The sequence below is a fragment of the Rhinatrema bivittatum genome, chromosome 4 (genome assembly GCF_901001135.1).
Source record: "Rhinatrema bivittatum chromosome 4, aRhiBiv1.1, whole genome shotgun sequence".
Lineage (NCBI taxonomy): Eukaryota > Metazoa > Chordata > Amphibia > Gymnophiona > Rhinatrematidae > Rhinatrema > Rhinatrema bivittatum.
The window spans coordinates 413811705-413836639 of NC_042618.1; the positions used below are offsets into that span (position 1 = coordinate 413811705).

Below are 24935 nucleotides of genomic sequence, written 5' to 3' on the forward strand. Positions count from 1 at the left end.
CTTAGTTCTATATTAGGAGCCACCACTTAATAAAAGGATCTTACAGTGATTGTGGTCAATACATTGAAATTGTCAGCTCAGTATGGGGCAGGGGTCCAAAAAAGCAAATATAATATTAGGAATTATTTAAAAAGGATATGGAGAATAAAACTGTGAATATTGTAATGCCTCAGTATAGATCTATGGTGAGACCACACCTTAAATAATGTGTTGCCCCATCTCAAGAAGGACATAGTAGAAGTAGAAAAGATACATAGAAGGACAACAAAAATGATAAAGGGGTTAGAATGGCTCCCTTATGAAGAAAGGCTAAATAGGTTAGGGCTCTTCAGCTTAGAGAAGATATGACAGAGAGGATGGAGGTATATAATAATATATGTGGTATGGCACAGATCAAAAGGGGATGGTTATTTACAGCATCAAATAGAACTAAGATTAGGGAACTCTCCATGAAACTAGCAGGTAGCAAATTTAAAATAAATTGGATATTGTTTTTCCTCAGCTCATAATCAAGCTATGGAATTTGTTTGCAGAGGATGTGGACAAGACATCTAATAAAGCAGGGTTAAAAAGGGGTTTGGACAAGTTCCTTAAAGAAAAATTCATAAACAATTATTAGCCAAATGGAGTCAGGGAAACCCACTACTTATCTCTGGGCATGAGCAAGCAACGGGGAACTGGATCTGCTCTTTGAGGTTAGGTCTTATGACCTGGGCTAGCCACATTCAGAGACAGAATACAGGGTTCAATGAGCCATTTGTCTGATTCAATATAGCACATCTTTCCTTATGTTCTCAATCTTATCATTAGGGGTATATACCAGACACTTTTTTCATTTTTGTTTTCTTTTATTAATTTAATTTTTATGTTCATTTATTTAGATTCCACAGCAGAGACTCATCCTTTAGCATCTGCCCACTGGAAGCCTTCCTCACCGTGAATTCCAAAAGATTCGCCCACTACACGCTATTGAACTGATTTGTAATCTCTCTCACCCTGCTGGTGTTTAACTTACTTATTTGCTCTCTTTCTCCTTATATATATATACACACACATACATAAAAATTTTTATACACACACATATACATGCAATTTATTGTATGCCTATTCCACCTATTTCCTTATTCCTTCCTAATCTACCCTTACTTATCGTTTTACTTGTACTCTCATATCTATATATCATATCTATATGTATCTGTTACTTATGTACTCAGTACTGTTGCATTCATCAGTCTGTGGGCTGCTCCCATGAACTGCTGCTCTTACCTCTCTAGCCAGGCCGGCCCTGCTGTCTACCGTGTGACAAACGCCACCGACACACTGCCAAGCTCCACGCAGTAGGTCGCTGCCACCTTCTTATGCCGCACGCATACCCGATGTCGGCCTACTTAAAGGGCCCACAGCGGGAAAAGCCCCGGGGCACCCCTTGATGATGACATGAGCTTAGCTCTATAAAGGGCCCTCTTTATCTCTCCCTCACTGCCTCAGCAATAGGTCCAGCTACCAAGGTAGTGCGAGTTGTTTCCCAAGCCTGTTCCAGTCTTCATCTCTGCCTGCCCCAGTTCTTGCCTGCCTGACCTGCTTCTGCCCTGTCTGCCTGCCCTATCCATTCCTCTTCCTCTCCCTCAGAAGGATTCCTGGGTTGACCCTTCCTGGACTCTGGATACATCTGACCACTGCCTGCCTCTAACCCTTGCCTGGACCCTGACACATCTTCTCACCGCCTGCTTACAACCTTCACCTGGCCTCAGACCACGTCTCCAATCACCAGCAGAGACCCTTGCCTAAGTCCTGCTGGCCCTGGCACCCAGAGGCTCAACCTAAAGGGAACGTGGGCTGGTAAAGGTGAAGCTCCTGTGCTGTCCAGTCTCTGCCTCACCTGGGTCCGCCTGCTATCCGTGAGAACCTGCAGGGCTCCTCCCTGCAGGTAAAGCCAATCTTGCCTTGGTCCACAGACATAACAAATACCTTATTACTTTATGTAATCCGCCACTGGCCTACCTGTAGGAAAAGATAGAATATGAAATGCAAATAAAATATTAAAAGAAACAAAACTGAATAAAATAAAAAATGGTATGGGGTTTAGGGTTCTGACCCTTCCACTGCAAAATATATAAAAAAAAACATCTCAGGCCCCTATCCACTTGTCTCTCACCCCTCCTTAGTATCCTGCCCCAGTTGGAGCTAATGGATGGGTTAAGATATAGAGGAGGGGATTGGAAGAGGGTTAGAGGAGTGAAAAAGAAGCTGAGAGGGGCCCAATATATTTTTTTAATGAAATTAATCTCTTTCATTTTTCTTTCATTTTGTTTTAAAAACAAAAGGAAAAAAACCAAGACATTTAGCTGAACTGTTTTATTTCCAACAAAAGCATATCCCTACTTATGAACTCTCAAGCTGAAAACCCTCAGGGCTACAGTGGGATAAAAATGAGTTTTTCTTTTCATTGATAAGCAGGGATGAATTAGCCATGATCTGTGGGTGACATCATCTGGCAGCATCAAATGGACTTGTCTCTCCAAGCTGTAGAGCTTTGAGCTCTATTGAGCATATGCAGGAGTTCCTGCGCAGGCATTGCCTCAGAGTCTCCTTAGTTTATTTTTGTCCGTGATTGTACGGACTTCTTTGTCTCTCTCTCACATACACACTTCTCCTTAGGATCTTCTTAAAAACAAAACAAAAAAACCAACTCACTTGTATGGGGGCCCCCAAATCACATCCATCACAGATGGACATGAACAAGCCAGGCTGCAATAGATCCCTACGCAAAAACTACATGCCAGCAAAATAGCTCACCTCGGTCACATATGCAGAATACAGACAGACTCTGAACAAATACAGAATAGAGAGACCAGAAAGTATAAGTAGAAACGTGCTGAGAAGAACTGAACTGGAACCCACAAACAAACATTAAATAATAAAATCAAGAAATATAAGTCATAATAGTGAAATCATATTCATAAAAAGAATAAATATTTCAAAACAGTTAATGAATAGAATATCCAAAATTTTCCAAACACCAATAAAATATTTGAAAAAAATCCAGTAATTAAAAAATGTTTTATTTCCCCCAAAAAATAATAAAATATTTAAAAACAGCAAAAACATCAAATTACACCCAATAATTAAAACTAAAAAGGATTAAAAAATCTCCTATTCTCCATATCTGGAATCTTTTGATTTCCAGTCTCCCTGAGATTGTCGTGGACTTGGAGAGGTAGGGTTGCACAGACTTTATCTTCTCTCTCTCATATACACACACAATCACACATTGATTCTCTCACACACTCCCTGTCTCATATACATACCTATGCTCTCACACATACTCCCTCTCTCTCACAAATACACAGGCTCTTTCTCCCTCACAGGCACATAATGTGTGTATTTGTGCATGCCTGTGAGAGCCTATATGTGATACATGGGCTCTCATAGATGCACACACACACATATACAAATACACACAGACACACAAACACACACAGGTCCTCACACACACTAGCACATATGCTCTCACACAGACAAACACAAGTTTTCTCACAGCCACCTACAGGCATACAGGCTGTCACACACACAAGCTTTCACACAGATATAGACACACAGGCTTGCACAAACATACACAGCCTCCTATTCTCTTTGGGCCTGGTGGGATGAGCTCTACCTCGACCTGCCAGCCTTCCTGCTCATGGGGCTGGGAGTGGGGGGGGGTTGGGGCTGAAGCTGTAGGTGCCTGCGTGAAAAGTTGTGCATGGGTGCACATGCCACAGATTACAGGGAACACTGTGGCAGTGCGGCATTTCCTTGTTTTCATCTGCCAGTGGGTTGAATTCTGCCAGTGGCCCATTGCCTCTCTTCCTCTTCAGCCGCCAGTGGGTTGGGCTCCATCAGTGGCCCCACCACCTCTCTTCCTCTTCAGCCACCGGCAGGTTTGGCTCTATTGGCAGCCCTGCGGCCTCTGCTGTTGCTGCTGCATTCCCCCGGGTGTGCTGCCCCATGCAAGTCACACTGGCCTGGGTACAATTACCTCTCAACTCTGTTGTAGTGGAATCTGCCCTCGAGAAGTCAAAAAAGACTAGCCTTCACTCCAACAATGCACCAGGAAAGGATGACCGAATATGGATCACCTTAGCAAGAAGGTATTCCAGGGGACAATGCTGACTCAGAATCACGTCTACATGGTCCAATACATCTACGATTGTATTCAGAATTTGAAGTCCTTTATTCATTCAGAAAAAGGTGAACTTATATCACTATCCCCCTCTATAATTTAGAGGAGGCAATCTGTCACTTGCTCCGCTCCATATGAGAGTCTTTTGATACCATTACTTGAACTTCCGTGGCATCTATTGGTGCACACCTCATGGTGAGATTAAGAGCAAGCAGTATTCTAGAAGATGTTCATGAAAAGCTGGCAGACTTGCCCTGTCTCAATGACAATGTCTTTCTAGAGAAATTATGTCACACTATCAAAAATCAAAGACCAAAATGTAGCAGAACCACACCCTTTGGGCAGAAAGATGTAATCAATCATGTAAGCACCTTATTATCCCAGAATAGCTTATCGTTCTTACCATCAATACTATCTACTGCCTTTATGTTGGAACAAATCCAGAAATTAAATAGATTCTTCTCTATATTATCAAGTGCTCTATGAGAGGCACAATATGCTTTCTTGTTTCTCTGGGACAAAGGCCTTATGTACACTTTTCTTCCTATTCCACTTATATCAAAAACAGTACAAAAACTCATGCAAGACCAGACCTCCATGATTTTGTTCACACAAGCATGACTGATACAAGTATGATATGTATATCTAGTGGAGCTGTCCATGAGACATCCTAAACATCTAGGAGATGACCCATGTTTCCTGTCTCAAGAAGAGGGCTCTCTTCTTCACCCTGCCTTTGCCTTCTCAATCTCACAGCATGGATGTAGAATGCTTGTCTTAGTGCCATGGGCTTTGCCAGAATAAATTTAGGACATACTCCTCTTGGTGAGAAAACCTTCCACGAAACGCAGTATTCCTTTAAGTGGAAAAGAAATTCAGAATAGTGTACTTCTTACAACCTAGAGCCATTTACTTGTGAACCAGGATGGCTGTTATCCTACCTTCATTTTCTTTCTCAGTCCAGCCTTGCAACGGCATCATTACAAGTACATCTCAGTGCCACAGCAGAGTGCAGACTATAATTTCCCCGAGAATAGGGTGTCCATCTCCATGTGCCTTTTTTCCAAATTTATGAAAGGACTCTTACCTGTACATCCTCAGATTCACAAGATTCGCAAACCACCAGTGCCCTGGGATCTCAATGTAGTCCTCACTCATCTAATGAAATCTCCATTTGAGCCTCTAGAATCAGTATCATTTAAGTACTTCACGTGGAAGGTGGCCTGTGTAGTAGCCATAACCTCCACACATCATGTAAGTGAGCTTCTGGCACTAGTGCATTACCCCCCATATATGAAATTCTCACATGATAAGTTGGTACTCAGAATACATCCCAAATTCTTATCAACCCCAGAACAGATGCTTGAGGCACTCCACTTATGTATCAGAGTAGGTTCCATTTATCAATACTTGTGGTCTATCAACAATTTGTAATATATTCCATCACCTTGGGACCCATTCCCAGGCTTTTCATTTTGTTCATAAGACTCCTATGCAGGACCTTATCAAAAGCTTTGCTGAAATCCAGACAAATCCCATCAGGAGTTTGTCCATGATCTAATTTTCTAGTCACCCAATCAAAAAAAATCAATCAGATTCATTTGACAGGAGCTTCCTTTTGTAAAATCATGTTGCCTTGAATCCAGTAACTCATTGGATTGTAAATAGTTGACTATTCTTTTCTTAGGAATTATTAGGAAGGGAATGGTTAATAAAACGGAAAATGTCATAATGCCTCTATATCGCTCCATGGGAGACCGCAACTTGAATACAGTGTACAATTCTGGTTGTTGCATCTCAAAAAAGATATAGTTGCAATGGAGAAGGTATAGAGAAGGGCAACCAAAATGATAAAGAGGATGGAACAGCTCTCCTATGAGGAAAGGCTGAAGAGGTTAGGGCTGTTCAGCTTGGAGAAGAGACGGGTGGGGGGGGGGGGGGGGGATATGATAGAGGTCTTTAAGATCATGAGATTTCTTGAACAAGTAGATGTGAATCGATTATTTACACTTTCGAATAATAGAAGGACTAGGGGTCATTCCATGAATTTAGCAAGTAACACATTTAAGACTAATCGGAGAAAATTCTTTTTTCACTCAACACACAATAAAGCTCTGGAATTTGTTGTCAGAGGATGTGGTTGGTGCAGTTAGTGTAGCTGGGTTCAAAAAAGGTTTGGATAAGTTCTTGGAGGAGAAGTCCATTAACGGCTGTTAATCAAGTTCACACTGAGGTAGATCTTAAAACAGTACACACGTGGCGCCAACAAAAGTACGCTGGATTTTATAAGATACACGCATAGCTGCGTGTATCTTATAAAATACGGGGTCAGCGCGCGCAAGGCTGCACAAAATCGGCAGCCTGCGCGAGCCGAGCCGCACAGCCTGCCTCCGTTCCCTCCGAGGCCGCTCTGAAATCGGAGCGGCCTCGGAGGGAACTTTACTTCCGCGTCCCCCCACCCCCCAGCCCTACCTAAATCCCCCCCTACCTTTTGTTGTGCAAGTTATGCCTGCTTGAAGCAGGCGTAACTTGCCTGCGCCGCCTCGGCATGCCCCGGCACAGGCCGCAGTGCCGGGGGGCACAGGCCGCAGTGCCGGGGGACTCAGGACCGCCCCCCCCCACCCCCGAACCATCGCCACGTCCCTGGACCTGCCCCGGACCGCCCCCTGACACGCCCCCAGGACACACACCCAGACTGCCGACATGCCCCCCCAGACACGCCCCCTCCCGCCCCTTTTACGAAGCCCCAGGACTTACACACATCCCAGGGCTTTGTGCGCGCCGGCAGCCTATGCAAAATAGGCGCGCCAGGGCTCTGCGCGCATAAATCCGGCAGGATTTATGCGCACAGGGCTTTTAAAATCTAGCCCTTAGGGAATAGCCACTGCTATTAATTGCATCAGTAGCATGGGATCTTCTTAGTGTTTGGATAATTACCAGGTTCTTGTGGCCTGGTTTGGCCTCTGTTGGAAACAGGATGCTGGGCTTGATGGACCCTTGGTCTGACCCAGAATGGCAATTTCTCATGTTCAGCAGAGTCTCCATTAATTTTTCCGCCTTCACATTAAAGCCAACCAGCCTAAAGTTTCCAGCCCCCCCTCCCTTTTGTGAAAAGGGACCACAATTGTCCTTTTCCAGTCTTGTTGCATGACCTCTATCTCCAAGCATCTATTGAACAGCAGACCTGCCAGGACAGCTCTGAGCTCCCATAATATCATGGGATGTAACTTATCCAGCCCCATGACCTTGTACCTTAAAATACATGTATATACAACTTAATATAAACTATACCACTCAATTTCTTCATTCAAACTCTTCGTTGACCAATATCTTAAGCATCAACATACATTTGATCAGCTAGAGTGGATTGTGTTAATATGAAGGTGATTGGGAAATGCAGCTTAATTTCCTTAACAATTTTGGATTTTCACTCTCAAAAGTGTCAAACTGGTTTGAATGAAAAAATTGAGTGGCATACCTTATATTAAGTTTTATATATCTGTACATTAAGGTCATGATGTTTTTTTTATCTTTATGATCCCATTGGTTGACTCAAATTGTAAGAGTTCTATGAAATATTTTTCTTCATATGGTGCTGTGTCAAGCTGGAGTTTAAACACATCTGGTGACCACCTGTTAACATTTTGTTTTGTGATTCTGAGAAAAGTGGACTTTTAAACTATTTTCACTTAGATTGTTACTTTAATAGAGATACTATATATAAAAAAATAGTTGTACAAACAAAACCACTATACTGCAGTATGGTTGCAGCATGACAGTGCTTTGATACAGTAATGAATGGCTTTTTTATGATGGTCTACCCAATACCTACTCTTATTATAAAGAACATTGTTAGATGGATATTTTAAAATATATTTATTATTATATTAGAAAAGTTGTCATTCTGCAGTTTCTAACAGAGTCATTTTTTTAGCAGGAGATTTTAAGTCATGATTAAGAATAGGAAATCCTTCTTGAAGGTCTAACAAGATGGAAGTTCTTCTGTGCTGCAAAAGGAGGATTTGAGGCTCTAAGACATTTTCAGGGAAATGAACTCAGGCAATCCTAGCTTCATGTGGTATAAGAGAAATACGACAATTTATTCAATGACGTGTTGACATCTCTTTCTATAAAAGTACTTAGTGCTTTCCTTAATACAGACTTTTTTTTTTTTTTTAATAGAACAGCAGCTGCTTCAAGTGGAGCTGGAGTTACCACAGAATGTGAAAGGAGGCTAAAGTTAGTGGAAGGTAAGTGTGGATCTTCTAAAGGACAAGACAATAATGCAATAATATGGTAGAAGATAAGGATGGGCAAATGATTAAAGATTTGATTCCTTCAGTTCACAAAAAACTAAGGGGTTTAAGAAAGTCAAAGAGAAGTGGAAACAGATGGATAATTTGGCCAAGAGCAGAAATGGTTATCGGTTTGGGCAAGAGGTTATTTGTCTGTGTTGGCAATGACTGTTCGATTTTATGAATGCGATATTGTAACCTGCTTAGAATCTTGCAGATAAGGCCTATAAATATTTAAAATAAAACAAATAGGGATAGATTTTAAAAGAAGCGCACGCGGCCTACATGTGCACATGCTACCCGGCGCACGCATATGTATGCCCGATTTTATAACATGCATGCACATGTGACTGAGAGGGCTGTGGATCACTTTTGTAGGTGTTCACGACCTATCCGAGCTTCTGCAGTAGGCTCTTGACTCTGCTGGTCACCTGCCTGCTCTCCTCCGAAGACTTTGCCCTGATCAACCAATTGTCCAGGTAGGGATGTACCAGGATCCCTTCCTTCTTCAGTGTTGCCACCACGACCACCATGATCTTGGTGAAGATCCTGGGGGTGGCTGCTAAACCGGAGGTTAGTGCCCAGAACTGGTAATAGTGACCCAGTATCGCAACGCGCAGAATTTTCATGCGGAAATGTGGCATCCGTAGATGACAGCTGACGTTCTTGAGATCCAAGATGGGTCGGAATGACCCTTCCTTCCTGGGAACGATAAAATAGATGGAATAGCACCCAGTAGTTTGCTGGGGCGTGAGCACCGGAGTTATTGCCTTCAGACTGAGTAGTCTTGTTAATGTGGTTTCTACTGCCAATCTCTTGGCATGGAAGTGGCAGGGTAATCTCATAAATTTGTCTCAAGGGATGCTGTGGAATTCTAGAGAGTACCCCTCTCAAATGATGTTTAGGATCCATTTGTCAGACGTTATCTCGACCCATCTTTGGTAGAAGAGGGCAAGTCGACCCCCTATGGCTTCTTCCTGTGGATGGGCCGGTCTCTTCTCATGGTGGGGTACGGCTGGAGCCTGCCCCCGGTCCTGCTCCCCTCTTGGTGTGTCTGCTCTGAAAGGACTAGGTCCTTCCGGAGGGGTGAGGTACCTAGAACTGTGCATTCCTGTAGGGTCTAAAGCACTGCAAACCTCTGCCCTTGGTCCTTCTGGGGTCTTTAACCTCTATCTTCCGGTAGTCGGGGCACGGGAGATTTGCCCCATTTGTTGGCTAATTTCTCCAATTTGCTCCGGAACAAGAGATCCTTTAAGGGGATTCTCATGAAATTTGCTTTAGATGTCACGTCTGTAGACCAATTTTGTAGCCATAGTTGTCTTCTGGCTGCTACTACCGTGGCAACGCCTCTGGCTGAGGTGCACACTAGGTTTAAGTTTGTGTCAGTGAGGAAGGATGCCACAGATTTAATCGTCTCTCCGGCCGTATTTGCGCCTCCTGAGAGGAGTAAGCAGGCACGTGCCACCAGTGCACAGCAGGAAGCAATCTGCAGTGTCATTGCTATTGCGAAGGCCTGCTTAAGGATGGACTCCAATCATCTGTCCTTCAGTGTCGCTCCTCCCTCAACGGGAATCGTTGTTTGCTTTGAGACTGCACAGACCATAGCGTCCACTTTCGGGAACACAGGTGCTCCTTGGCCCTAGGTTCCAGGGGTTATAGGGCTTCCAAGGACCGCCCCCCCTTTGAAGCTGGTCTCCGGGGCATTCCATTCCAGGTCAATCAGTTCCTGGATGGCTTCCAACATAGGAAAGTAGCATGAGGCCTTACGAAGGGAAACCAAGATAGAGTTCTTTGGTTCTGCCATAGGGTCAGAGCCCGGAATGCCCAGCGTCTTCGGAGTCTGAGAAACAAGGGCTTGAAATTCATCCTTGTGGAAGAAGCGAAGCATGGTTCGGTATGGTTCCATCCCTGGAGGGATTTCTCCTTCTTCCAGGGAGTCACTTTCATCACTGAGGTGTCTGGACCCTTAATAGGGAAATTCTTGGTTAGACGAAGCCTGTCTTGAGGCATCTGAGTAGTGCCGGGAGGATCTTGTGCTTCCAGCCTGGGTTGAGCCTGGTGCACAGCAGGGGCTGTTTGCAGCCCTTTGAAGAATTCCACCCAGGAGAAGGTCCCTGGGTCCATGTTGATCCCGGGTGGGGGGGGGGGGGGGGGGGTGGGGGGGGGAGGGTATGTGGAGTAGGGGCACCAGAGGTGTCCTCCTGTGGGAAGGCAGTATCAAGATACATAGGTCTGGGGAGCAATCGTCAGTCGTTCCGGACCCCTCCGACAGTGGGGGTCCATTCCCCCTGGGCTTCTTTGCACTGTGGGCACAGGCAGGACTCCAATTCAGTCTGTGCGGCTCTTATGTGGCAGGCTGTGCAAAGAGTGCCTTCTGGCCTTCTTAAGACACCGGTGCCATTGAATCTATGTCTAGGCGCACAAGTTTCACTGCGTGCGAGAATTTGTGCGCGGCAGTAGTTATGCGCACGGTATTTGTGTGCGGCCGTAGTTATGTGCGGCTGTGATTATGCGCACGGTATTTGTGTGCGGCCATAGTTATGCGCGGCTGTGATTATGCGCACGGTATTTGTGTGCGGCCATAGTTATGCGCGGCTGTGATTATGCGCACGGTATTTGTGCGCAGCTGTGGTTATGCGCATAGAGTGTGCTCCGGTGTACACGCGGCCCCGTTGTGCGCATCGCTGCGCGTGCAGCTATGAGTGCGACTCTAGGGGATGCACACAAGTTATGCACATCAGCCACTGGAAGGTCCTGCGAGTACCACCGAGGGGAAGGGAAGATAGCGTGTGTCCACCCTCCACCCTCCGCCCCCCAGGGTCTCCACGTGTGTGGACCCTTGCACCGGATCGGGGCCTAGCCTAACCAAGGCTGCTCAACCCGATCGGTTCTCCCTTTTAACTCGCTGGAAGCAGAGTCGGTATGGCGATCCGAGTTCTGGAGTTTGGAGACCTGAACGTAAAGTTTCCTTCTTACCTGGTCTCGTCGCTTACCGCTTGCGCATCGAACAGTCTCCAGCCGTGGAGGGAGAGGGTTTTACCTTCACCGCCGCGCTCGGATGTGCACCCGCTGCCTTTAAGTCACTCTGGGGGCTAAGTCCACACTGGGACCAAGGCACACTTCTGAGGGATATCGGAGAGCACCTCAGGAATTCTCGACTGGGGGAGGGACCCTTAGGTTTCACCACAGGAGAGTGGGGCTCGATCTTCTTGAAGGCAGATTTTCTTTCTTCTTTGTTCTAATTAATAACATTATTCTCGTGTGTGAGATAGTGTCCGCATCTGCTGTGGAGACGGAGAAATACTGAAGAGCTAAGCTTGCTGCACGGGTATATGTAGAGTGACATCAGCTTTGAAATCTGGCTCTGGCTCTGTCTCTGTCTCCCATCTGCTAATCAGGAGAGCACAATACCCATTGGTCGAGTCCAGCTGGCTACACGCTAGCAAAATATATTTCTATTAATCTTAAATGAAAGATTCAAAATACTTGCCTATGTTGCTTTTAATTATGTATGTGCCTTCACATTACTTCTGCTATGTATGTCACCAGCACCAGTCTCCCACTGCAGTGAAAAAGTCTTTTAATGAGGAATACAATATAAAGCACAGTAAGGAAGGCAGATAAAGACCAAATGGTTCATCGAGTCTGCCCAGCACTTTGCTTAGGTTAGTAACTGAGGCTCCATGCACCTCTTTCTTCATTTCCAACCTCTGGCTTCTAGGGATTAGTAGTGTTTATCCATTGCCCTTTTGATTTTGTTTACTGTTTTTGTCCTCACCACCTCTTCTGGGAGGGCATTCCAGGCATCCATCACCCTCCTCTCCGTGAAGAAATATTTCCTGATGGTGGTTCGGTGGCATCCCCCCACAGAATATGTTCTAATACAGTTTGTTCCTTTTTCTGGATTTACCCACATTTCTTTACAAATTAAATGTGAGCATATGACATTTCCAATCAAACACAAAAAGAAAAAAGTGTAATTAGAAATTCACAATTTATTGCAAACATAACCACTTAATGGCAAAATGTTCAAAGGGCAGTTTTCCCTGAATTTACAAACTTTCCTGTAAAGAAAAGCAAACAGCTGTGCCACTTTCCTTAATCTCTCCTGAGAATGGAAAGGGCAAGTCAGCCAACTGTACATCAACATTCAACCCACTGAAACACTGTATTTCTCTAAGCAGCAACCACCACTTTCAGAGGGAAAGTGAAAAAGAAACACCAGTTAGTATAACTGAAATCTTTGATGTCAAATCATGTGCATGTTGAGAAGAAAAAAAAACAAACACAACAAACATTCTCTTCACTACCTCAGGTGTATCTGAAAGTTCAGACGGTAGATTATAGTACAGAAACCTCCTGCTGCTCCTTTGTAACAGCTGCATCAGAGTTTCTCCAAAGTACTTGTAAGAGTTGTGAACCACTGGGTTATTAAAGTACCATTCCAGCACACTTTCTAAAAGTTCCCTTCTCCCCACAGTTTGATCTCAGTTAATATGCAGACCTGAGGCTGGCAGGAAAGCCCAGCTGCAGCTGTGTGCACTGCTATACAGGACCAGCAGCTTTGATTCCCAGACCTCTGGGCCAGAAGAAGCTGAGGATCTTGTAGTCCCAGCTATTGCACAGCAGCTTAAGAGTGCATTTGGACCTGGCTCCAGAGGGAAGTGCAGTCCATGTCTCCTAAGACTTGCAGTTTCCTTCTACTCTTCCAGCTCAGCTGGATCCTGTCCTAAATGAGCTAAAAGGCCATGAGCACCCTTCATGCAACCCAGGGATTTTTCCCTCCCATCCATCAACAATCCTCCAGCCAAGACACATGGACTGTACTTCCTCTAGGACCAGGTCTCTGCAGGAAAGTTTGTAGGAAGGAGTTTTTAGAAAGTGTGCTGGAATAGTTCTTATTAACCCAGTTATAAACTTTAATATGCAACATTTCTGACTTTTTATTTTACACATCAAAACCATCTGCGAGTTCTTCCCATCCTTGATGGTCTATGGAGAAACTGTGTGCATGGAACGTACACATGCAGAGCCACAGTCATGCAGTTTGTAGCGTCACCAATAAACTCCTTCTCCTCTTTGCCCTGTCCAGGGCTGAGGAATAATTACATACCCGAGGGATTCCTATTTACAAGCATGTGCAGTACAAACTGGAATAGCACAAGTCAGTGAAAAATTACAGGCCATCAACAATAATAGCCATTGCGATGAGAAATTAAACTGGGGAATAAACAGCTGCATAACACTAGGCCATTATCAGCTTTTGGGACAGAATGGTAAGTCCATTAACAGATTTATTTTCAGGATAGTTTTAAATTCTGAATCACAATTACATCGGCTCCTTTCAGTCACCTGCAACTAAAACAGAACAAAACTGGTTTGTGCCCCATTTCTCAGTATGAATTTTTCAGCAACCTTCCTTTCTCAAATACAGTTTGGGATAAAGACTTTAGTTTTTTTTTATAATATCATTGAAAGTAGCTCACAGCAACACAAAAATCAGTAAATAGGTCTTCTTAAGTTGTACAACCTGAACCTATAGCAGATGCTGTGTTATATGCAAACCTTTCAGCCAGTTGCCTTCACCAACTCATTTTGCCCCTGTAGAACTCAACACCACCTTTCATAAATATCAGGGTTATTCCATTCAAACTATGAAATGGAAAGTTTCTGTCTTTTAAAAAGTATTAATTCACTTGTTTGACAACCTGGCTCAAAGTTTTTGAAAAAGTGGCCCTGGTATGGGTCACTACTCAGTTAAACACATGAAACAAGTTTTACATCTATTGACTTCAATTCAATTGAACTCAAAACAAGATAGAATCTAAGGCCTCAGATTGAGAATGTAAAAGCGACAACAGAAGGAAAAACCATAATCACAGTGTTAGACTAGCCTAAAGGGTAAAGAATTTGGATTTACAAGGCATCTTTCAAAACACTGAGGTCAATATTTAAAAGCAGGAAAAAAATATCTAGCTATATTTACTTTATCCAGATATTAAGTGGCACATATTCAGCTGAAAATCCAGCTAAATCTACCCACACAAATTTTGTGGGGGTAGAATTAGGACATCAATTTGTGCCGACAGCATTGTCCATACCTACTTAAACTGGTTAAATTTGTGCAGTTGGCAATTTTACCTACACAAATTTACAAAGAAACATGATGGCTGAAAGAGAGCATACGGTCTGGTTATCCATATCAACTGCTGAGCCCTTTAATCCTTACCACTCTACTCAAGAGATCCCCTGTGCTTGCCCCATGCTTTCTTTAATTCAGATACTGTCCTGGTCACCACCTTCTTAGAAGGGGAGAACTTTTAAACAGCTAAGATTTTACCAGCTAAACCTTAGTTTTAGATGGGCTCTATTTTTTAATATCTACTACTACATGTCTAAGCTTTCCAAGTTATCACAGAATGTCTAAAAGCTGCTGCATCATATGTGGCTATAAAGTCAAGGAAAGAAAGATTAAAGAAAACAGAGCCTGACCTGAGGCAGATTTAGGATTTGAAACAGGGCATTCTGTTACCATTAATCTGTAAAGCCCAATGTCAGCCATTCCAAGCAAGGCCGCTGCTCTTTTACCAAGAGATACCATGAGCTATTTTAGGTAAGGGAAAACCAGGGGAGACCAGAATGATGCTCAGTTCTGGGAAACCCTTTGACTTGAAAATGAATTGGCTTTAGTTTTGCATATTTCCAACTTTTCAGCTTTCTACAAAATATATCATCAAACCTGTTTTCTTAGATGAGTCAGAAGACGGAGGTTGTACAAAGTCATGCCAAAACATTATAGCTAGACTAACTGAAAACAAACACTAAATTACCATAAAGCAGAAGATGTGTACTACAGGTGATAATTTCGCTGTCCTGCTTTCTTCCCTAATGAAGACATTTTTCCTTTTGCCAGAGCTGGTGTGTTGCTCCAACACCCTTTTATACCTTCAACTGGACCTTGTTTACCCAGCAGAAGCATTTTCTATTTTTACTGCAAACTTATTTAAAACATTTACATTCTGCTAGTGTAAGTGGATTACCTTCCTCCCCGAAAAGGGAGTAATATGCTAAAGCTGAAGTACCAGCTGGACTGCTCACAATATCCATTTGCTTGTTTCCTGGCTCTATTGTTTCCTGTACTGATCTTACTGTTGGGTCTCTTTTTGTACTGTTTGTCATCATTCCATATGACTGAGGAATAAAACACAGGCAACTTCTATTACGGTCAATCGCACCATTAATAAATACTTTTCTTTTTTACCCCCTCCCATGCTGTATTCATGTTTCATGTATGTAGTATGTTTTCTGCATGGGGTTCTGATAAAGATAAGTACATCAGCAGCACACCCCAATCAAGTTATACTTATATCCGTTGGCAAAGCAACAGAGAAAGAACTTTCAAGGACTCTAACGGGCAGATTTTAAATGCCCGGTGGGCGTAAATTCCGGCCTTTACACGCCGGGCGAATTTTCCAAGAGGCCCGGCCATGCATGTAAAAGCCAGTACGCGCTCAAGTACCGGGCCCTCTTGGAAGGGGTGGGCCGGGACAGCGCCATTGTTCGCTGTCCTGGAGCCTTGCTGTCCCGGAGCACACAACTTGCTTCAGCAAGGTAAAAAAAAAAAAAAATTGGATTTAGGGGGTGGGGAGGATAGGGGAAGGTGAGGTGGGGGGAAGGGAACTGGGGAATGCGTCGCCGCCCAGGAATTGCTTAAGTCCTCCTCTCCTTGTGCGCGCCACCTGCATATGGGCGCGGATTATAAAATCCGGCACACATGTGCGCATGGCCCCTGTATTTTATAATATGTGCGCGCCAGTGCACGCATGTTATAAAATTGGCGCATCCATGTACATGCGCACCTTTTAAAATCTACCCCTCAATGTTAATCTTTCTTCAGAAATAAAATAAAATCAGAAAGAACTTAACTGATTTAGTTTTAATGGAGTACTGTGTTTGCTACATGTGATGCACTATTGCTGCTTTTGGCTCAAGTGATCTAAGGGCCAAAATGTTTACATTAAATAGAAATAAAATTCTAAAGCACTTTGTAAAAAAAAAAATAAGAAAAAAAAAAAAAAAAAAAATATATATATATATATATATATATATATATATTTTTTTTTTTTTACAGAGATTTTAGAAAGGCAAAATCAGCTAACTGAATACATTCATTATTTTGTAATTAGGAAATAAGACAGTCTCTTTCCTGCACCCACAATGCAGCAAGGTATGCTTAGGACCTTAAAAGGTACAAAATTGGCAGGATTGAAGAACTTCAAAGCAACTGCTGCTGCCTCAATTGAGAAACTGGAAAGAACAATATTTTAATAGATGTTGCATTGCAAAACTAATTTTTTAAAAATTTGCTTCAGTTTATTATTTCCAAATTCAGATGTCCTGCATTTGATAGCAACGCAATCACTAAATAACAAGATTTGTGGATTTTGCCAACACTGTTTATACTAGATAGCAAGTTTCTAGTATCCATCATAAATCATAAAAGCAAAATAGCAAAGGATTAACAAGCTAGCCCTGAAAAGAGCACTCTTACAGACTGAACTCACAATGGTTCAGATACTTAACACCTTCACATGCCTCACCCATGCAAAATTATCTATGCATATAAAAAAAAAATAATACAAAAACAAATTATCAACATGTAAGAAGCTATCAACATAGTAAAGCAAAAGCTGTCATAAAACTTCTTCCTTTAAATTACTGACTGCCAACCTGTGGTTTAAAAGTAAAAACAGAGATAACCAAAGGTATCTCTTTCGTACTTTGTTCAATTAACAGCGGCTCCCTGAATGGCAAAAGGTGAGGCCAAATGCAAATATCAGCAATGGGACTGAACACTATGGAACTAGAATATTTCAATAGTATTGTAATACGGAGACAATCAATTGTATCATAACTGACCACCTTCAGATTTGCATCCAAAAAACCAAAAATATATATACCTCTCAAGCACGCTGCTGTGTGTTAATTATGTTTGGGTCTTAGGAAAACAACCTTAACAAAGCAACTAACAGCTCAAATGAAACACAGTTGATAATATTACTGCAGAGGTGATACTTTATAACAAAAATGCTCAGAATCCAACACATTTAAAGAATATTTGCTATAGCTAAATGTAGCTCTACAAAATTTGCTCTGGAGGAAACACTTATATCCATCCTTGGTTATAGCAAACTGAAGTCATCTTGATATAAAATGAACCACTGTACATATAAACCCTGTGCCCTTTCAGTGCAAACAGCAGGTCCTCAACTTTCCTGTTTAAATTGGCACTGTCCTGTATATCTAAAACACAACCTCATCAACGTGAAGCTGAGCTACCCTCGCACAATGTCGAACTTGTCAGGGGTGAAGCCTTTCACCAAGAGAAAATTTCGGGCTGCTGTCAGCTGCTATGCATAATTCATAACTAAGAATATTCCTGGATCGAATAGCCTCAAATAAAATGTTGTAGTTCTTCTCATTATTACAGGCATAACCCCTCCTATTTATGCAAAATTTGTTCTAAACAAGAGGAAAGTTTTCTCTTTAGTAAGGTGTAATCATTTTTTATTAGATCTGAGTAAGAATCCTCCAGTGATAATGCAGTACCATGAGTTTTCAAGACCACATCATTTCTTTCCATAGAACTAATACAACCACTAGAATCCCCCTCTCTCTAATAAGGATGAACCACCAAGACAGTTTCTTAATAGGATCCAATGTCTGAAGGAAAAACAGATGCTGTTTGATTATCTAAGTATCCACAAACTAGATGGCAGACCTGTTCCTGCTTTGTTTCACACAGCAGAGCGGTTTAAGCAGTGGTTCCCAGTCCAAGCACAAAGAGAGTGAAAGAAAAAAGAGGGCCACTTTAGATCTCAAAGCCATTTTCTTTGCTTTAAGTTATATTAACATGAATCACATTTTTCCCCCTAAACCACTGTGGAGTATGCTACCAAAATAATTTATCACATCTGAACTCTGCTACAAGTAGGAGGCACTGCTGCGTGGTGACTACTAGTGCTTTCCATCACTACTGTAAAGGACATTAAACAGACGCTCCACAGGATTAAAAAAGTGTGCCAGTTCATCTCACACACACACACACACACTTCAGCACATGGCAGTGCTCTTTCAAACCCCATTTAGAATGTTTTACCAGCTAAAAGCAGCACCCTTCCTCTATAATTTTCACTCAGACATTGTTGAAATCATTTCTATAGCACACTACAGAGTATAAATGACTTATTGTGATAATGCAACTGAACGTTAAGTTTTGCTTTCATGAAACATCCACAGAATTAAAAGTAATTATACCATTTTTATTAATTGGTCACTGTCCCTTATTCCCAATTTTTTATTATATTTATTTATTTTACAGTGTTTCATTTTTATTTAGAATATTTTCAGAATGGCATTCCGCAAGGTTAAAGTCCACATGATAAGCAGATCTAAGGGTGAGGTAGAAGGAAGAAGCCTGGTTTTACAGACACATTACTACAATTTCATCTACTGTATATAGCAGATCCTCTTCATTAGAAACTAAAGTCTTGTCCTTGAAATTAGTTCTTACACATCAGATTATGCTACAATAAACCATTCTTATAAATACTACTTTGTTAGCTCCTAACCCATTCGAAGTAAATGTTACCAATATACTCCAAGTAGAGAAGACACAAGTTTTAAGGCTCTAACATTATACTCATAACCTCAGAAAATATGAATGGAGAAAGAATGAAGAGACCAAGTTTAGTCTTCACCTTTTCATTGCTCTGTGCCGAATTCAAGAGAATATGGAACATTGAATTCTAGGTATAGTCCTACAGTATAAATTCCTATATAATCAACCAGTGAGTAAAAGCTCTGAACTGCCAATGTCTCTGTGATGTCCAGGACTTTAAAATGCTTACCTAAAAAAAAAAAATCTTAACACCTTTAGCATCAAGCACTCTGTGAATTCTGTTCCACAGCTCAAGGTACTGGTTTGATAGCTTAGCAATACAATGCTGTGTTAGTCAACCATTTGCACCAACGTTTTTCACCACCAAAGATCCAAATACAGTCACATTAGCTAACCAGGATGAAAAAGGAAAAGCAGGGTATTCACAGTGTCACCAGGACCCTCCCTCATTTGTAGCAGAGTGTTTTTGTGCCCTGTGGCACCAACTGATGAAGTCCATCTCAACAACCTCTCAATGCATAACCTGAAGCTTGCACGGGAAAAGCAGATCTGTCTTCCAAGGCATGCCAAAGATCAAAGAGCAGCGGCTTACTCCATGCAATCACAGATCACTGCTGCAAAGCACATTTATTGAAGACCTTGCATAGGAGGAGAAATGGTGTCACTTTCTATATTCAGCATATAAAAAGATTTGCTTTGGAGATGGTGAAGGAAACTCAATGGATAAATACAATTTAGAGCAAAAATGAAGAAAAGAAAAAAAAACACTCCAATGCCAATTTGTTGTTAAAAAGACTTCTCATGTTATTCTAGTTTTTGATTTTTTTTTAATTATACAACTTTTGAAAAGTACATAAGTTGTAATGATCTAATACTATTAACAGCCTTCTTTAAAGAAACAAAAAAGCCCCAAGATTCCTACCTACCCACCCTCCCAACAACAGCCATTAAAAAAGTGAAAGGTGCCAATTAGAAACCTGGCTGCTAAATCTTGCAGAAAAGAAAAGCTGAAAGATGAGACGAAAACAGAAATGGGGAAATTGTTTGTTGTGTGTTTTTTCTTTCTTGTGGAAACAAAGGGGTGACTGTGGGAGAAGTGTCCTTTGTTTCCATTCTTCCTGCAATATCCATAGTGTCTTGCCTCTTGTTCTCACACTCTTTCCCCTGCAGTCTCCTCTTCCCTTCCCCTTATGTGTCATGAAAGTCCTTCAGCAGCGTTCGCCTCCGTTGCTCTGCAATGTGCATCTGATTTTCTAAGTCCTGGAACAGGAAAAACCATTAACCCAGTTATTAGCAGTTTCCCATTTCCTCAAAGTCCTTTTTGAACCAAATCCAAGGGTTCAGGAGACATCTACGCCTGGGGCCTGACTTGCAGTCTGCACTGTTTGTAGGTTGATCAGAGAATTGCTCCCACTTGTTTCAGCAGCCTACACGGAGCATGCAGCTCATGCATTTTCAAGTGACTGCTCCTCCCCCTTCTGACTGACTCAGCATAAAGCTGCACAACCCTCTTAAGAATGCAATGCCACCCACAATAAGCCATTCTACCTCCTACATTTCTTTTTATGATTTTGTAAGATACATGAATTGTAAATTGAGGTGATGATCTTGGATGAAGGAACAAGAAATGTGGGCTTAAAGAGAAGGTTTCTGCAATTGCTGGAGGAGTCAGCTCACAACTAGACATCATACCTTCTCCACAATGATATTTTAATACTAGAGGACAAATGCAGTACTTTCACCCCTCTACTAAGATACACCACCTGCTAGGCTGCACATTTCTCCATGTTTTTTTTTCTATAGCAAGAGAATTTATCAATTGAATAATCCATCTACTCAATATATTAACTGGCCTACTTCTGCCTTCCTTCTCTGCTACAGTGTGTTGTATGCTAATGGGAGGCTACAAACATTACAAGGGTCACCAAAAAAAAAAACAACAACAAAAAACCAGGCTATAGGCAAGTGATCATTTTTTTTTCTACACTTAGGAATGAATTTTCAAAAGAGTTGCACATGTAAAAGTAGCATTTATCTTGGCAATTTTCAAAAGTGCATTTACGTATGTAAAACCTTTTGAAAAGTCAGCCCTATAGAATGAATTTTCAAAGTGTTACTTGCATAAAAGTAGCAATTTTCAAGAGTCCATTTACGCACATAAATCCTTTTGAAAGTTACCTCCTTAGTTTCCACAAATTCCCGTACTGTCAGAATGAAGCAATTAAGTTGTTTGTTTGTTTTTTTTAATTTAGCAGGGAAATCCGGTATCAAAAATATTCTGCATAACAGATTTACACCACGTTCTTCTCGAAAAGCCATGAACAAGAAAGTGAGCAGAGAGAGGAATAACTCACCCCTCTATCATAGCTGTCTGCTCGCTCTACCTTCCATGACAGGTTTTCAATTTCAGCCTCCAGCTGAGCCTGCTGGTATTCAAACTACAAGCAACAAAGGCAGTATGTTAAAAGACAAAACATGGACAGAGAAAGCAAAGTGTGACCCGCTGAGAAGTGCAGCTCCTAGGAACTGGAAGATCAAAGGAAAGGAAGGTGGGAGTGTGGGGGGGGGGGGGGAGAGACGTTAACAACTTACTGCACAGTTAAGGTTGTCTTCTCTCATCTTACATGTGATGTACATATCAAGGGCTTTTCTCACATCAGAAAAAGCAACTGCTACAATTGGTGAGATTGTAGGTATACATGCATGATGAAATGAAAAAAAGCTAAACCAAAATTTGGTGTAAATATTTCACTCTTTAAAAATGTAATTTAAGTGCAGTGTCACACAAATCCAAATGTATTTTTTTAAGAAAATATTTATAATGGTAAATTATTTGGACACAACGTATTTAAACTCAGCTGTGTAAGTAACTAAGAACATATTTTTCACACAAATATATCTGGTTTTGTGTTCTGACAGAGGGACTCTCCTCCCACAGACATATCCAATGGAAGAATAAAATGAGCAGTGTAAGTCTTTACCAGCTTTTTCCTGGGACCAGACTCCATGTAGTATGCATACGGATATGTGTACTGCAGAGTGTAGCGACACTGCAACAAGAGAAGGGGGGGAAAAGGATGGATATAATCAAGAAAATCAGTTTGAATAACCTCTGCTATATGCAATGCTGATATGAGCTCATCTAAAATTTACCCCACTTGCCTACTGACAAGGCCATGATGGAAAGACCTGGCATTGAAGTATCAAGCAAACATTGGCCATAGGGTCAGTATAGATGATCCATTTCTCTTAAGAGTACAATTCAGAATTAGCAGACATAAGAACATAAGTGTCATGCTAGGTCAGATCAAAGTCCATCAAGCCCAGCATTCCATCTCAGACAGTGGCCAGTCTGGGTCATAAGGATTTGTAGGATAAGATTCCCAATAGTTGATCTATTTCTTATATTTCACTCCCAGTGATAAGTGCCAGCTTTCCTACGTTTACCTGGCTAATACTTGTTATGGAATTTTCCTTCAGGAACTTGTCTAATTCTCTTTTGAATCCCACTATCAGGCCGATACAGAACAGTGTCTCGGCCAGAGGGGCTATGAGGATCATAGTCCCTTGGTCCTCTCAAAGCTTCAGGAGAGTCTACGTTACTAGAGGAATCAGAGGATACGTGTACAGAAGACCCTTGCCCCAATGGTGAGCACAGGCGTCCAAGGCTGGTTTGCCATCTGACCTGTACAGGGAGCAGAAAAGAGTCAAAGGGGGATGTGAACAGGTCCACTTCTAGGTTTCCCCCCCCGAGGTGGAAGAGCCGATCCACCACCCCCTGGTCCAGCGACCACTCGTGGGGGTCTGAAGGCTCGACTCAATCTTTCCGCCATCATGTTCTCTGTTCCAGTGAGATAGATGGCCCGGTGCACCATCCCGTGGGAGGGAGCCCAGGACAAGATCTGGACCACTCTCAGACCCTGTGCTTCCCTGCTTGTTGAGATACCATATTGCCACTTGTTTGTCTGTTTGATCAGGATGATTTTGTTGGACACTGAAAGTCCACAGAGTGTACCTGACCGCCCAAAGCACCAGGAGGTTGATTTGACATTATGTTCCCTGGATGGACCACAGGGCTTGGTGAGGAGCCCCTCTACATGAGCACCCCACCCCAGTGTGGACACATCCTTGGTAAGGACAATTTGGGTAAGGGGAATTTGGAAAGATACCCCCTGCTCCAAATTTGAGAGGACCTGCCACCAGGACAAGGAGTCCCAGAGAGATGGAGTGATGTGGATGTGAGCCTGGAGGTCCTGTGAGGCCCGCACCACTGCGACTTCATTGAGCTCTGTGCATGTGTAAACATGCCAAGGGAGTAACATGGATAGTTTCATCCATGTGGCCCAATAGCCTCAACATCTGCTGAGCTGTTGCCTGCTAGCTCTGTTGAATCACCTCCACTATGGACGCCAAAGTGACCACCCTGGAACGTGGCAGGAAGGCTTTTGCCTGAGCCATGTCTAGCAGGGCTCCTTTGAGGTCCAATTGAGGTGATAGGCTAGGATGGGACTTTGGGTAGTTGATGACTAACTCTAGTGACTCCAATACCCAGATGGTCAAGCGTAGGGATCGATCTGCCCCTACCTGAGAGGTGCTCTTGACCAGCCAATTATCCAGATAAGGGAAAACATGCACTCCTAGTCTGTGGAGGTGTGCCCCCACCATGGCCAGGTACTTCATAAAGACACGTGGGCTGACGCTAGCCCGAACGGCAACACTCCATACTGGAAGTGCTGTTTTCCCACCACAAATCTGAGATACTTCCTGTGACCTGGAGAGATCTCGATATGGGTGTACACGTCCTTTAAATTGAGGGAACATAGCCAGTCCCCTTTTTGCAGGAGAGGAAACCATCTTTAACTTTTCTTTTTTAGAAACTTGTTCAGGGCTCTCAGGTCTAGGATGGGACAGGGTCCCCTGTTCTCTTTGGAATCAGGAAGTACCAGGAGTAGAATCCCTGCCCCCCTTGACTTGGTGGGATAGGCTTGACTGCTCTGGCCATTAAAAGGGTGGAGAGCTCCCTTAACAGTACCTCCTGATGCATGAACGGCCCCCAAAATGGGCATGGAGGAGAATTTGGCAGGACACCCAGACTCAATCGGTACCCTTAACGGATGATGGACAGAACCCACTGGTCCGAGGTTATACTGGGTCACCAATTCGCAAAGAACCATAGCCTGCCCCAGACCGGGGGGTCCAGCATCTCGGGTACAGGCGGCTGGCTTAATGCTCCCTAAAATCCAGTCAAAACCCCGTCCCAGGATTTGGCTGGGGCTTGGGAGCTCACTGCTGCCTGGGATAGCTGCGAGAGCTCACTCTCTGCGAACAGAAGCGAGAGGCCGGAGAATAGTACGTCCTCTGGTGATAGAAAGACCTCCTCTGACCCTACCTCGCAGATCTGCTGGCTGAGGAGAGCAAGTCTGAAGTGCTGGTGGAGAGATGCTGGAGGATCTCATGGTGATCCCGCAACTGGGCTACCCCGTCACTCACTTTTATCTCTGAAGAGATGCTCTCCTGTGCACAGCAGGTCAGCGAGTCTTTCATGTACCTCTGGTCAGAAATCTGAGGCCCGCAGCCGTGCCATTCTGCAGGTGCCGTTTCCCGCTGCAGAGACTCTCACTGCCATCTCAAAACCATTGTAGAAGGAACGCACCTCATGTTTTCCGCACTCCAGGCCCTGACACATGAACGACAAGAAGGTGTCTTGCTGCTGCTGAGGCAGCCGCTCGGCCTCCTCTTGCACCTGCTTCTAGAGGTTGCGAGAGTATTGGCTCATATAGAGCTGGTAGGAGGC

At 43.0% G+C, this 24935-nt stretch overlaps 1 protein-coding gene and 1 long non-coding RNA gene across 6 annotated transcripts in view; one reads left to right on the top strand and one right to left on the bottom strand.

Annotated features, from left to right (window-relative positions):
* LOC115091211 overlaps positions 1 to 24935 on the top strand; it is a 31474-nt gene that overhangs the window by 3150 nt on the left and 3389 nt on the right. Inside the window, exons 2-3 of the long non-coding RNA XR_003856645.1 lie at positions 8348 to 8415; positions 22061 to 22110. This is a non-coding gene — a long non-coding RNA (uncharacterized LOC115091211). The remainder of the gene's footprint in view (positions 1 to 8347; positions 8416 to 22060; positions 22111 to 24935) is intronic.
* Positions 16603 to 24935, bottom strand: part of ARIH2 (ariadne RBR E3 ubiquitin protein ligase 2) — a 177853-nt gene continuing 169520 nt past the window's right edge. For 3 of the 5 annotated variants that reach the window (XM_029601271.1, XM_029601269.1, XM_029601270.1), the window contains exons 13-15: positions 22123 to 22191; positions 21496 to 21579; positions 16605 to 20401 (exon numbers count right to left, since the gene is read on the bottom strand). In XM_029601271.1, coding sequence (XP_029457131.1) covers positions 20330 to 20401; positions 21496 to 21579; positions 22123 to 22191 — 225 coding nt within the window. In that variant the 3' untranslated portion in view covers positions 16605 to 20329. Of the gene's footprint in view, positions 20402 to 21495; positions 21580 to 22122; positions 22192 to 24935 lie in introns of all 5 variants that reach the window. The other 2 variants (XM_029601273.1, XM_029601272.1) reach the window with 1 other exon arrangement.